Source organism: Pipistrellus hanaki (genome assembly GCF_964339955.1).
Source record: "Pipistrellus hanaki genome assembly, chromosome: 18".
NCBI classification, from domain to species: domain Eukaryota; kingdom Metazoa; phylum Chordata; class Mammalia; order Chiroptera; family Vespertilionidae; genus Pipistrellus; species Pipistrellus hanaki.
The window spans coordinates 37,711,049-37,725,577 of record NC_140520.1 but is presented as its reverse complement, the minus strand read 5'-3'; the positions used below and the strand labels follow the sequence as shown (position 1 = coordinate 37,725,577).

Sequence of the window (14,529 nt, the reverse complement as noted above, 5' to 3'; positions counted from 1 at the left end):
CGGGGCCCGGAGAGAGGCCGGGATGGCGCAGTGACAGCCGGGCCCGGCTCTCGGCGTCCCCCGCGCCCTGGCGGGCGGCCCGGCGGTGAGTGCGCGCGGCGGCGGGGAGCGCGGGGCGGGGTGGGGGCCGGGGCGCGGGGCGGGGCGGGATCCTCCGGGCCGGGGCGCGGGGCGGGGGCGGGGCGGGATCCTTCGGGGCCCGGGGCGGGGCGCAGGGCGCGGGGCGGGGGCCCGGCGGGATCCTCCGGGGCCGGGGCCGGGGAGCGGGGCGGGATCCTCCGGGCCGGGGGCCAGGGCGCGGGGCGGGGGCCGGGCTGCGGCTGCACCGGCGCCGCCTTTGTTGCGGGCCGGCGGGACGCGGGAGGCGATCGGCGCCGGCGCTCGGCAGGTGCGCGGGGCCGGACGGGGCCGGGCCTCCCGGGCGCGGAGACGGGAACGGGGACAAGATGGCTGGAGAGACCCGTGCGGCGCAGGCGGCGGCCAGGCCCGGGCACCCCGCCTCCCACCCCGACCTGCCGCCCCGGGAGCCGGCGGGGGGAGCGCGGCCAAGTTGGGGCCCCGCGCGGGGATCTGAAGCCCGTTCCGTGTACCCCAGCCCCTTCCCAGCTGCACTCGCCCGTCCTTTCAGGAAATACGGGAGAAGCCGACTTTGAACTCGGGAGCGATGTTTTCCCCGCTACCCGGGAGGTCGGGCCCCCGGGATGCGCCCTGCCTGCCGCCTGGGGACCCAGCCCGCCCCCGAGGGCAGGAGCGCGGCCCTTTGTGCCGCCCCGAGCGCCTCAGGAGCTCCGGGGGTCGGGCCCGGACGGCCCTGGCAGATGGGTGCACCTTGTCGGCTACCGGCCCGCCTCAGTGTCCTGGCTCCAGCCATTGCTTCTGAGCCTGCTCCGGGACAGAACCTCTGAGTCTGGAAAACCCAGTGATGGCGATTCTGAGCCACCCAGCCTCCCGCTGCCCGGCTGGCCTGCAGGAACCCCCAGCGGAGCCTGACCTGCCCGCCTTCAGAGCCCCCACATCCCCGGGCTGAGCCGAGCTCTGCCCTTCCCTGCTCTCTTCCCGGAAGGAATGTTTACCCCTCCGCCGGTTCTGCCCTTGGGTCCCTGCAGAACCAGGCTGGCCTCCTCCACAGAGAGCTTTGTAAATTGTTTATTGATTGAGTGTAGAGCGGTGGAAGGGAGCGAGAAAGAGAAACATCGATTTGTTGTTTCGATTACTTACGCATCACTTGGTTGATTCTTGTATGTGTCCTGACCTGGGACTGAACCTGCAACCTTGGCGGATGGGAAGGATGCCCTAACCCAGTGGTTGGCGAAGAGCATATGTTGCTAGCCACATGTGCTCTTTGGCCCCATAAGTGTGGCTCTTCCACAAAATACCACGTACCCTAGTTAGAATAATCACAATATACCTACCTATGTATTGATAGTTTAAGTTTAAAAAATTTGGCTCTTAAAAGAAATTTCAATCATTGTGCTGTTGATATTTGCCGACCACTGCTCTAACCAATGAGCTACCCAGCCGGACCCACAGAGCTTTTAAACCTGTGAAGGCAGCCACATATGCTCTCTGCTTGCAGCCCCTCCTTCCAGCCTCCCGGTGCCCCCTTCCTCCCCAGCCTGACTGTTCCCTTCCTTCCAGTCCAGCAGAGCTTGGGGCTAAGAGCTTGGCGGAGTTGTGTCTCCCTCCCCCCATTACACACACACACACACACACACACACGCACACGCACACGCACACACATCCGCCCTTTCAGGCCATGAGAGTTCACACTGGCCTGGTTTTTCTGAAAGAGTCTTGCTTGCAGACATGGAGTCCACAGCCATCCCTCTGAACCTGACCCTGAAAGTGGAGGAGAGCGAAGAACAGATTCAGAGCCCGGAACTGGAGGATGGCTGCGCCGACATGCAGAAGGTCCGCATCTGCTCGGAGGGCGCCTGGGTGAGTCAGGGTGCGGGGCCCACAGGGCTTGGGGGAATCCTTCCGGCCCGGACAGGAAGGAAACAGCCCAGCCCCGCTCCGGTGTCCGCATTCCCGGGAAAACAGTGCCGTGGCTTTAAAAGGTGCCGTGGAAACAGCGGTCACCTGAGCAGGCCCTTCTGTCTCGGAGGCCAAGGCCCAGTCCCTCCGCACCCCCGGTGCCCACACCCACTCAGTGCCAGCACGTGGTGGGCACCGCTGTGTGCTGACCTGTGTGAATGCTCTGACAGCTGTTCCATGGAAGGAGGGCCTATCCGGGACCACGGAGAAAGGGGTCCCAGTGTCATAGGAGGGCACACAGACCTGGCTCCACACCAAACACAGTAAAGGGGGTGTTACGGCCAAGAGGCAGCGTGGAGGGTGCGTGGATGAACAAGTGCTTAGGATCCGGGCTCCTGGCTGAAGGCAGGTCGGGGTGATGGGATATTTGGAGTGTGTGTGGGGAGAGGTTTCTACCCTGAGCTGGGCAGGGAGACGGAGGGGACCTCACAGGGAAGGAGCTGGTGTCGCCTGCGGCTGGTTGAAGGGGACCACTTCTCAGCGAGCCTTGGGGTCACTGAGCTGAGGGAGAGCTGCACCCCCAGCTGGCCTGGATGCAGGGGCCGGGGCTGGGCAGGCGGAGGGGGAGCGTATCCACACAGAACTGTGCAGAGAACTTGGGAAACTTGTAGACATGTCGGAGTAACAGGAGGCGTTGTGTTAGGAAGTTACTCGCAGGCCTTACTGGACTTCGTGGTAAATATTCTAAACGAGCCACAAGCTGACATTCCTGCTCTCGGCTTCGTTTGCCCTGCTTGTCCGCATCGTCAGTGTCATCACAGCCTTCTTTTTCCGTGAGATCTGTGGTCGGAGGCTCACGGTGCTGCCGCCCCCGGCGCTCCCCCGCCTGAGGGAACTGGGGTGCAGGGAGCTTATGCTTTTCCCAAGGAAACACACGGACACTGATTGTTCTTAAATGCCTCCTGAGCTAGACCCTTAAAAGCTATGCGTTTTGCATATCTCAGCTTTATAAAATAAAGACACAGCGCGCCGCCAGGCCTGGGCGCCGGTCTGGCTGTGGGGGCCGCAGTCTCTTCGGGTTTTCTGCCCACCCGTGCTCCCGGCCGGAGCGGCAGCTGAAGAGACTCCAGGCAGGGGAGCCCACCCCGCACCCCGGTGGGTGGAGGACCCGGGAGACGGGTGCAGGGGAAGTGGTGCCTGAGTGTCGGGACAGTGAGACATGTCCAAGGTGAAGGCCGTGCTCCCCTAGGCAAGGAGGAAGTCAGCTGGGAGCACCCGGTGCTGGAGCTGTTGAGACAAGACCTCCAGGCTCACGGAGTCGCTGTCTCACAAGGCCGACAAGGAAGCAGACGACAGCACAGGATTCGGGGTGCAGCAGTGGAGGCCAGCTCCTGGGGGCCTCGCACTTAGGCTGACCGCTTAATTGGCTTCCTGCAGAAGCTGGGCCTGGGCCTGGGCCTGCTCAGTGGGCTCCCCTCCTAGGGAATTTGGCAAAATCTGGAGACATCTTTGGACATCGTGACTGGGGAGGGGGTGCGAGGTCTGGCTGGCATCATCCGGGCAGAGGCTGGGACGCTGCTGAGCATCTTCAGTGCCCAGCACAGCGCCCTGCAGGGAACGGTCTGGCACAATGTTGGCTCTGCTGAGGTTGGAGGTTCGAAACCCTGCCCTGGGGCATCCAACCCCGGGAGGGGAAGAATCCGTTTCTCCCATGTGTATTTGGCTTGTGGAGCATGTGAGAGGGTGATCAGTGGCTACGTTGCAGACATAGACCATGCTGGATGCTAGAACAATGCAGCGTCGAGAGAAAGAGATGGATTCTGAGCCCAGCCTTCGTCACCGGTGGATCCCGCCAAGGGGAGGAAGGGGCTCATGTTCCCGGCGCGGAGGCCCGATCAGAAGCTGGGGCAGAAGAGCTGGGAGCAGGTCCCGGAGCCAGAACCGAGAGCATGGCGGGGACGGGGAGTGAGAAGTGGGCCAGGCCCGGCCAGGGAGGCGTCGGGTGCTAGCGGAGGTGGAGCCCTCTCCTTGGCGGCTCTGGGGGAACCAGGCCTGAAGCATCTTCCCAAGGGCAAGGCCTGAGCGCGGAGAAAGCACAGGCTTTGGGTCAGACTTCCCTCCGTGGCTTTGCACATGTTACTTAACAGCCTGTTCCTCCCCGTGAAAGGATGCTGACCCCATGTCTGTGTGTCATGTGAGGGATGCAGTGAGATAACACACAGGAAGCAGGCCCGCCCTCGGCTCCGCCATCCCCGCCGGCTCTGGACCGGGCAGTGTGTGGGCGCAGCAGGCACTGCCCCGGAGATAAGCCTCGGGAGGACAGCCCGCCGGGCAGCGGGGATGGTCTGAGCGGAGGGAGGAGCAGGGCTGAGCGCCCCTCCCCGGAGGCCAGGAGGGGCCTGGGGTGACCTCGGGCTGCGGACCCCTGAGTCTTGCCGGGCCGCCGTTGGCTTCCGTTGTGCCGGGCCAGAGAAAGGGCTCGGTGGAGGAGGGAGGCGCTCGCCCCGGCCTGGTGCAGCCCTGCCGGGGCCACGGGGCGGCTGGGAGGGACACCTGAGCCTCGGCTGTGCTCTGCAGCACAGTGTGGGCTCGTTGGAAGCGGCTCTGTGGCTCGGACGTAGAAACCCAGCGATGAGCCGGCACCGGCCTCCGGCCGCCCCTCCCAGCCCAGGCGCCGATGTTCGCACGGACCAGGGACCAGGCGGCTGCCTTCTCGCATTGATTGCCCCAGGGAGGTGACAGGCTGGGCAGCCCTCTCCGTCCTATCAGCAAAGGGAAGGGGCTACAAACGGGTGGCCAGGACCTGGCATTTCCTCGGGGGCAGGCCACAGAGCCGGGGGGAAAGGGGGGAGCGGGAGGGTCAGGAAGGGGGAGGGCAGCTGGGACAGCGCTGGGTCCTCCTGGGCTCCACCCGGGGTTTTGTCCACTCTCACTGCAACGTCTAGGTCCGGGTTTGTGTCAGGTAAAACCCTTTGCAGCTATTCCAAGTGGAACGAAAAGGAATTGGAGAGTCTTTGCCTAAACCTTTTATTCAAAAGTATGTAGAAGTGACCCGGGAAACAGCAGGAGGCGCCTGGCTCTCCCTCCGTGGGCGTGTGGTCTAACGGGAGAAGCAGGCGCGCAGCCAGTATTGACGTCCCTGTGCGGGCTGGGTGGGGAGTGCCTCTGCAGAGCGGGGCCCAGGCCGTGGCAGGGACGTGGAGGGGGGCACCAGGCAGGTCCCGGGAATGGGACGTGGAGGCTGAGTCCTGGATGTGGGTGGTATTGGCCAGGCCAGGAAGGGAGAGGCCGAGGAGAACCCTGTGCGGGGCGTGGCAGGCCGAGAGGAGTTGCTGGGGGACAGCTGAGCACGGAGGCAGGGAGGCCTGGACACCGGGGGGCCACTCTGCTGGAGCCTGGACGTCAGACTGCTCGGTCCCGCTTACTGGCTGTGTGGCTTTGGACAGCGACGCGTCCTCTCTGAACCCGCTTCCTTCCTGCTTGTTTGAAAGGGGAATGGGGGGGAGGGGCAGTGAGTGAGTCCGACTTTCTCTGGGAGGGAGTGCTCCCTGCGTGTCGCGAGTGTGCTCCAGCTTTGGGAACAGCTTGGAAAGCAGTAGTCAAGGTAGCCAGCCTGCAGGAGGCGGTCCTGCATGTGGTGACCTTGGAGTAGGGTTCTGAGTGACCGAAAGGAAAAAACGTAGTAAAAATGAAAGCAGACGGCTGAGGAAGCACGGGGAGCTGGTGAGGTGGCTTGGCAGCCTTTAGCTGCCCAGCGTCCCCTCCCAGCAGGGGCCGTGAGAGGGGCCGCCCTCGTCCTCAGGGCTCTAAGCGGGTCCAGTTTGCTCCGGTCTCATTACCACCCAGGCTGCCATTAGCCCTCTCTCCTGCCCGTGTGCCCTGGGCCAGCCCTTCCCTCACTGGCGCTGCTCTGGGTTCAGAGTCCAGCACTGGGGCCAGTGGGAAATGGACACCAGCGTCTGGAAGCCACTGAGGTCCAGACAGCAGTGACCCCCAAACTCATACCCAGACCAGCCCCTGCTGAGGGGCTGTGACAAAGGGGAGGGAATTGCGGGGTGGGGTGGGGGGTGCTTTCAGGGTGTCCCTGGCTGTGGAGGGTCTCCTACCGGGGATTGGAGCCTGGGGCTTCTCCTGGAGCCTGTTCTTGTCTGCGAGCGACAGGGATGTCACCGCTCCGGGTGCGGGCCTGTGCTCGGGCCTATTGGCCTCTAGCGGTGTGTGTGGGCAGGCAGCTGGCTCCCGGAGGGCCCTCCGGAGGGACGGACTGTGAGGCACTGCGTGTGCCCGCTGGCCACTCAGAGGCCTGTTCCGCCCCAGGTGCCCGCCCTGTTTGACGAGGTGGCCATCTACTTCTCCGACGAGGAGTGGGAAGTGCTGACGGAGCCCCAGAAGGCCCTGTACCGGGAGGTCATGCGGATGAACTACGAGACGGTGCTGTCGCTGGGTAACGCCTCGCGCGGTCCCTGTGCCTCGCGCAGTCCTGAGCCCAGAGAGCGTTCCCGCGTCTCCGGGTGGTGGGCCGGCACCCTCTCTCCGAACGGCTCTGTCCCCTCAACACCTGTGCCTTTCATTTCCCCTGTGACTGGGGCAGGGACATGTGTCACTGTACCCAGTCACTCGCGCTGGTCTCAGCCCCTCATCCAACCCAGGCGTTCGCGTCAGAAGACAGAGGTTGGGCCTGAGCATCCCCTGCTCCTCGGCTCGCTGTCACTCTCGCGGCCTCAGAGGCTGGGGACGGGCCCCGGGCATCCTTGCTCCCTCCCAGCGCTGACAGTCAGGGGACAGCCGGCACCACTGGAGGTGCCGGGTCTGCCGGGGCCAGGCCTCATCGGCAGAGCCAGGAATTCCCGTGGACAGGCCCATTCCCCATCCTCCTTTCTTTCCACGTCCTGCGCCCTTTTCCCTGTTTTTCATAAATCTCCGATGGAGGAGGGGGCGGGTGAGGGTTAAGGGCTGATTGGACGGTGCTCCGAACCTTGGTTACTTCCCCTGCAGAGTTCCCGTTCCCGAAGCCAGACATGATCTCCCGGCTGGACGGCGAGGAGGACTCTCAGAACCCGGACCCATGGCCGCTCCCAGGAGGGAGCTTTGCAGGTACCGCGATCCAGCCGCCTGCACGCACCATCCCATGGGAGCTCGGGAAGCGGGGTTTTAAGTTCCCGTGTTTGCTCTGTGGGCTGCGTGAGAGGGGGCGGGGCTGCCAGGCAGAGAGGACGGCTTTGGAGTTTGAACATCTCCCTCTGGTGCGGTGCGGCCGTAGGCAGTCTTTAAGCTCTGAGCCTCCGTGCTCCGCTGTCTGTGTGGTCGGAGGCTCAGTGCCCCGTGGGCCAGTGAGGCAAACGGAAGCTCGAATGGCACTGTGTGTGTGCAGACCCCAGTGCGAGCAGCCACCTCCGGCGACGAGGGAGGACAGGTGACAGGCATGGCCCAGAGTTACCGCCTGGTTCCTGTCCCCTTCACCTGGGAGACAGGCAGGGCCGGGCATGGCACACGCTGGAGCACACATGTCTAAGGCACATGGGCTTTCGTCAGGAAGCGTGGCAGTGGGTGGCGCTGGCTGCATACCTCCCGGCAGCCAGGACGCTTTGCTGCCTTCTCTCTGTAGGTGGGAGGTTAAAAGACCGTATGTCAATGATTCTAAGACGTCTCCCCCTGCCACTCGAATGTCTCTGAAACTGAGAATGCCTCTTAAAATTATGATGCTTCTTGCAACTGATGACATCTTAGTTGGGTGAGATAGGGCTATTTCCCCGAATCATATTCAATTTTCTGACGCCCTCCACGTACACACACACACACACACACACACACACACGGAAACCGGTTCCAACTGGCGCGCGAGAGCCTCTCGGCTGCCTCGGAGCCCAGGCCTGCTGAGTGCAGCTCCTGCCGCAGACCCTCTGGATCGAGGTGTGGCTCAGCCACGGAAGGCCACGCGCCTCGTGGTCTGGCAGGACGGGCTGTATTTGACTTCACACCCAAACGGGAGGCATTTTGGCCCAAACACGGCCCCCAGATTACGAGGCTCCAGCTCGGTGCGTGTGCCCCGCTCGGCTCCACCTCTCTGGCTCGGCTACCGTGACACCTGCCGCCCATGCTTGGCTTTCCCACCTCAGAGTCAGGAACACGTGGGCTCCCTGTGCTCACCGCTCTCCCCTTCCTGTTTGTCTCCAGAAAACGAAGACGCTGACGTCAGGCCCCCGGACTGGGCCGGCCCGGTGCACACCATGTCCCCGTTCCCCCAGCCGCAGCCCCTGGACGGCTTCGGCCTCCGCCTGCCGCGGGACTTCGCCGAGCTGCCCGAGTGGGGCGAGGGGTACCCCTTCTACATGGCCATGGGCTTCCCGGGCTACGACCTCTCGGCCGACGAGCTGGCCGCCAAGTTCCAGTTCAGCCGGGGCATGCGCCGCAGCTACGACGCGGGCTTCAAGCTGATGGTGGTGGAGTTCGCCGAGAGCACCAACAACTGCCAGGCGGCCAAGCAGTTCGGCGTGCTGGAGAAGAACGTGCGGGACTGGCGCAAGGTGAAGCCGCAGCTGCAGAACGCCCACGCCATGCGGCGGGCCTTCCGCGGCCCCAAGAACGGGCGCTTCGCCCTGGTGGACCAGCGCGTGGCCGAGTACGTCCGCTACATGCAGGCCAAGGGTGACCCCATCACCAGGGAGGCCATGCAGCTGAAGGCGCTCGAGATCGCGCAGGAGATGAACATCCCGGAAAAGGGGTTCAAGGCCAGCCTGGGCTGGTGCCGCAGGATGATGCGGAGGTACGACCTGTCCCTGCGGCACAAGGTGCCGGTGCCCCAGCAGCTGCCCGAGGACCTGACGGAGAAGCTCGCCACCTACCAGCGCAGCGTGCTGGCCCTGCGCCGGGCGCACCACTACCAGGTGGCGCAGATGGGGAACGCGGACGAGACGCCCATCTGCCTGGAGGTGCCCTCCCGGGTGGCGGTGGACAACCAGGGCGAGAAGCCGGTCCTGGTGAAGACGCCGGGCCGGGAGAAGCTGAAGATCACGGCCATGCTGGGCGTGCTGGCCGACGGCCGGAAGCTGCCCCCCTACATCATCCTGCGGGGCACGTACATCCCGCCCGGCACGTTCCCCAGCGGCATGGAGATCCGCTGCCACCGCTACGGCTGGATGACCGAGGACCTGATGCAGGACTGGCTGGAGGTGGTGTGGCGGCGGCGGACGGGCGCCGCGCCCAAGCAGCGCGGGATGCTGATCCTCAACGGCTTCCGGGGCCACGCCACCGACGCGGTGAAGAGCGCCATGGAGAGCATGAACACCGACATGGTCATCATCCCGGGCGGCCTGACCTCGCAGCTGCAGGTGCTGGATGTGGTGGTCTACAAGCCGCTCAACGACAGCGTGCGCGCCCAGTACTCCAACTGGCTCCTGGCGGGGAACCTGGCGCTGAGCCCCACCGGCAACGCCAAGAAGCCGCCGCTCGGCCTCTTCCTGGAGTGGGTCATGGTCGCCTGGAACAGCATCCCCAGTGAGGCCATCGTGCAGGGCTTCCGCAAGTGCCACATCTCCAGCAGCCTGGAGGACGAGGACGACGTGCTGTGGGAGATCGAGGGCGAGCTGCCCGGCGGAGGGGAGCTGCCCGCCGAGGGCAGGACAGAGAGCAACTGACCGCCGGCGCAGGTAACCGCCGGGGTGCCCGGGGCGCGCCCACTGACGTGTTTGTGTCCACAGGCAGTCTTGTCTCGCCGCGCTTGTCCCCTCTCAGGACCCCAGAGCCCACGTGCGGTGCTGAGGGTGCAGGCCCCCGGTTTGGTCCTTTCGGGTGAAACTTCTGTGGCTGGGTTTCCTGTGTCCTCGGCCCTGTGGCTGGACCCGAGCACTTGCATGGAATCATGTGCCGGGGCCGGGGGCCGCTGCGGACAGCACCTCAGCTCTGTGATGCTGGCTGCGGGGCTGATGGAGCACGGGCTGACCGCTGGCTAAAGTTTTGTCTGAAAAGCCCACTTTTTGTTTCCTTGCTGGCCAGGAGGTCCAGGACGTGAGGCAGCACCGAGTGTGCCTTCCACCCGGCCTCGGGGCTCAGTCCCCCTGGGGGGGCGTGAGGGGGTCTGTGGGGCCCCCTGTGAGGTGGCAGTCATCGCCTGTGCTTGCTTCTCCCAGTGTGTGCCAGTGTCTCTTCGTCATGGCCTCCACGTGGGGGAGCAGTTGATGTCTTGTAGCTCTCAGCTGTCTGAAGGAAGATACTTTTCAATCGAATCTAATAATAAAGGATGCATATCTAGGGGCTGAGGCTGGGGAACAGGCCTGTGGCTCACAGCTGCGTCTAGTCCAGTGGTCGGCAAACTCATTAGTCAACAGAGCCAAATATCAACAGCACAACGATTGACATTTTTTTGAGAGTCAAATTTTTTAAACTTCTCCTACTGCCACTTCTTCAAAATAGACTCGCCCAGGCCGTGGTATTTTGTGGAAGAGCCACACTGCAGGGGCCAAAGAGCCGCATGTGGCTCGAGAGCCGCACTTTGCCGACCACAGGTCTAGGAGAAAGGCTCAGATGGAAGTGAGTCTAGCAGAGAACCCCAGTTCCCCACCTGGGGAGAAGCCGCGGACAGTAGGGACACAGAAGAACAGGGTTCGTTTTTACCCTCTTGTTCTTGTTTCTGGTACTTGTCCCTCCAAACACAGTGCGCACTGAATATGCAGTTGCTGTACTGGACGGGGGACTGAGAGCGGTCCTGACCCACCTTCCTTCTAAAGTGTGGCGAGGTGTTTCCAGGCTGCCTGCTTCCTGCTCCATCCGAAGTGCTGACAGAAGGCTCTGCCCTGCGAGCTGCCCGGAGACCGTCTCCTCCCTACCCCTAAGTCTCGGGCTGCTCTGCTTCGGGGCCCGCTGCCGCGTGGCTCCCTGGAATTCCAGTGCAGCCCAGTTCCTACCACGACATTCGAAATCTCCAAAGCTGTCTGTTCTCCTGTCCCCGCCCCCCTCCCCGGTGCAGCCTCCCTTCCCGCTAACCACTCCCTGCCATTGCTTACTGCGTTGACTTAGCGAGTGTTCGTCCCTTCCTCACTTTACCTTGTTTCCTCGCCTTGTTAGGTAACATTTTTGTGCGTTTTTTATGTTCTAAGCTCATTGCCACCCAGGGGATTGGGTCTGAGTTGCCAGAAGAGGGGAGGGAACAGAGCGATGCTTGTGCCCGAGAAACGTGGGCGCTGATGCGTGGCCCCCGGCCGCTCACAGACAGGGAGGCAGCAGACGTGGGCGTTCCACGGCCCCCCGTCTATTAGCAATCTGACGAATGGAAAATGACGCTTGTTAACAGTTACACGCCATCCAAAGTTCCCGGGTTAATTCACACTTAGGTTCTCTCTTTTCCAGCAAACGGGACTGTGCTGGAAGTGCTGGGGAGAAACCCGGAGGAGGGCGCTGGGAGCGTGGCCACAGGCACAGCGGGCCGGCCGCAGGCTGCGCGGGGCCGGTCCGGACAGCCTGGCACCCGCCCGGACACAGCCCACCCCCGAGGGGTCACGGAAGCCTAGGACCCTTCGTTTCATCAGAGGCACAATCAGGAAGGAAACCGCTCTCCCGTTTCTAACAGCGGTGACTCCGGCGTCCGCCAGAGGAAGCCCGGGGGGAGATGAAAAGGCACTTCCTGGAGGAGACCGCCCTTCAGCGGCCACGGGCTCCCGCCGGCCACTCCACCGTGTCCTTTCCGGGGAGAAGAGCCTCGTCACTGCTTCTCTGCCTCTAAAAACGCCCCCCGCAGGGCCTGCCGCCAGCAGGCCGGGCCTGCGGAGAAGGCCGTGTAGAGACATTTCGTTTTTGTACTTAACGCATTTCCTTTTTGGAAAAGGAGATCCTAATGACCACCACACTCAGACACACTGGCCTGGTGCCAGCCGTGGCTTTTCTACAGACAGACTCGGTTGTTGGGGAAGATCCCGGTTAAAACAAACGAGGCTGCTTTATTAATCTTCCCAGCCAGGTCGGCAGCTAGCTTTTGGGGTTTCATGATGGTTCTGTGTAATGCAGGGCAGCGTTCGGTCCACAGGTCCCTGCTCCTCAGGCTGCTGCACGTCAGCAGGAGCTGCCTGCTGTGCTCACGGACCAGGGCTCACGGACTCCTGGCGCTGGTTTTGTTCATTTTTGTATTTTTTCACGAGGGTGGTGAGAGGGCGTGGGCCTTCAGCCACAGCTGTTTGAGACGAAGCCTTCCCCCTGCAGGAGATGGGAGGTCACTGGGTTTTTACATGAGAGTTTGCATTCCCACCTAAGCCGAGTGTTACGGAAACAGGAAATGGGCCAGCACCTCGCAGAAATGTCATTTGGTGTCAGGCCTGTGACAGGCTCCGCGTCTCCTTCCTGTCCACCCTCATTCCTGCTCGACACTGTTCTTGGCCTCATGAGCCACTTACTTCTACTCAGGTACTCATCTTCCTGTTGACGAAACACCTTTCCCCCTTTTTTAAAACCAGTTTTCCTCCCAAAGGGGAAATTTCACTTAATTTCTGGAATCGGAATAACTTCCAATATTTGAATTGCCCCACTGGCAAACTGTGCTGAATTCTCCGTCATCTCAAACGGCGCCTTTTTGAATCCCAGCTACTTTGCATTCCAGAACTTTCCATCCCCTGCAATTCCACTTAATTTATCCTCCACCTTCCTGGTTCCCGGTACTTCCCTCGCTGCTCTTTCACTTGCGTGGGGCATGCTTATAAGACCTGATTTCGGGATCCTGCATCGGAGCCAGAGTTCTCTGGCAGAGATGCGTGGGAAATGGGTCCAACTCCTGATTCATTCCGCCAATCCCGCCGTCTCTGCCCCGATGGCGGTGCCTTCCGGCTGCTGCTCTGGGATGCTCCTTAGTGACAGCTCTGCTGTCGGGGTGTCTGGGCGCGTGCTTCCACGGACAGCCTCTGCCTCACGGAGCCCCGGACAGCTGCGCTGCAGCGCGGCCGTGGCCCCGAGGGACGACAGCACATGTTGAGACACAGATGTACTTACTCCTCAGTAGGTAGAAAATGGCCCGCAATAAACTTTGATAGTAAGACCACAGGCTGTGGTGGTGTTTGCTTCTCACTGACCTGCTGGTGTTGTGAAAAGCCACGTGGCTAACGGGGACTCGTCCTTTCTCACCTATCACACCAGCAAATGTTACCCTCTCGGATCCACAGGGTCTGTTCTTGGGATGGCATATCAGTAACCGCGTCTTTACAGAGGAGAGCACAATGTGTGTGGTTTTAAACGGGTGGGGGGGTGGCATAAATAGCTTTCCCCTCACTCAGTCCTGTCTTGGCGCTGTGAGGGGTGGTACATTACCAGAGTCAGGAAGGAAGTCGTTAGGGGTGTGGGTATTAATGAGTGAAAATGTGCCAGCACGCTGACCAACAGAAACAGTGTTCCTTTTAAACAGGAAAGCGTGGCAAGTCCTCCATGTGCTCTTCCCTGGTGCATGTTTAGTAAAATCAGTCCCGCCCATGGATTCAGTGAGTAAGTTGTCTACTTTCCAAGAATAATCTGGACCACATTTCCCTTTAAGCCTTCAGAGTTAAGTTCTAAACCAATCTGTTGGCCACAGCAGGCACCACCCTAAAACCAGGCGTCCTTGTCCTGACTATGTCCTGGAGGCACCTCGGTGAGGGGTCCTTGCCATGGGGAACAGGCCTTCACTAGAGTCAACCACTCAGTAAGCGGTCGCCAAGGTGACGGGTGCCTTGAGGAGCCGTGCTTGGCCGGTCAGTGGGTGCTCAGGGTGATGGGCACGTGCTGAGCTAACACGACTGTTGAGGTTCCTGCAGGAAAAGAGTTTTGTTCTAAGTGTGAAGCATTTCCCCCATTGGCATTTCTCAAGGGGATGGTTAGCAGGAAGCACTTGGATCCTGGGACAGCCTCAGTGCTCCACCTGCTCACACTTCTCAGGGGCTCTCAGCACCGTTCTTCCTCCCTTCCAGCCCTCAGAGTGTGGGCCCCAAACAGGGAGTCCACACAGGAAGTCCACTGGTCCAAGGAGCCGGCGACTGTAGGGACTTAGGCGGGTTCAAGAGCAGAGATGAATCCAGCCTCTCGACGGGCCTGGTGGCCTCCGCACCCGGGAAACCCACAACGTGGAACACACATAGCGCTGAGGCCCAGGTGTGTGGAGTCCAAAACGTTTTGTCAGACACTGGTTCAAGTTCCTCTACACCCCGCGACTCCAGTATTCACTCATCTCTAAGTCCAAAGAGCTTTTCTGACTTGGGCCAGCGACTGAAACTCAGCTGTTTCCTTTCAGTCTTGTTTAATCTACAGACCACAGAAGAAAGAGATGGCATGCCTTAATCTTTCCCTCTAGAATAGGGGTGTCGAACTCAATCAGAGAAGGGGCCAAAATCTAAAATCCAGCCTAAATCGCGGGCCAAATGGTTTACTGAACAGTCATAAACTGACAATGTCATAAACTGACAGCGGAGTGCAGTGATGACAGCGCGGTGCGGGCCATATTGCAAGGCCTGGCGGGCTGGATTTGGCCCGCGGGCCTTGTGTTTGACACATGTGCTCTAGAACATTCTCTAATATGTTTTGCTAAGGTCTCACCACAGGGCTTTTCGT

At 61.6% G+C, this 14,529-nt stretch overlaps 1 protein-coding gene across 1 annotated transcript; it reads left to right on the top strand.

The window, feature by feature from the left end:
* The first annotated feature begins 270 nt into the window (after positions 1-270).
* Positions 271-12,989, top strand: POGK (pogo transposable element derived with KRAB domain). Its single transcript, XM_084866620.1, has 6 exons — positions 271-388; positions 1,805-1,938; positions 6,295-6,421; positions 6,973-7,071; positions 8,152-9,623; positions 11,320-12,989. The coding sequence occupies exons 2-5, from the start codon at positions 1,807-1,809 to the stop codon at positions 9,609-9,611; spliced, it is 1,818 nt and encodes a 605-aa protein (XP_084722746.1). The 5' UTR covers positions 271-388; positions 1,805-1,806; the 3' UTR covers positions 9,612-9,623; positions 11,320-12,989.
* Positions 12,990-14,529: the final 1,540 nt, after the last annotated feature.

Coding starts and splice junctions, on each gene's coding strand:
- POGK (XM_084866620.1), top strand. CDS start 1,807: ATGGAGTCCACAGCCATCCCTCTGAACCTGACCCTGAAAGTGGAGGAG. Junction 6,422..6,972: donor CGAGACGGTGCTGTCGCTGG/GTAACGCCTCGC, acceptor CTTCCCCTGCAG/AGTTCCCGTTCCCGAAGCCA. Junction 7,072..8,151: donor CCCAGGAGGGAGCTTTGCAG/GTACCGCGATCC, acceptor GTTTGTCTCCAG/AAAACGAAGACGCTGACGTC.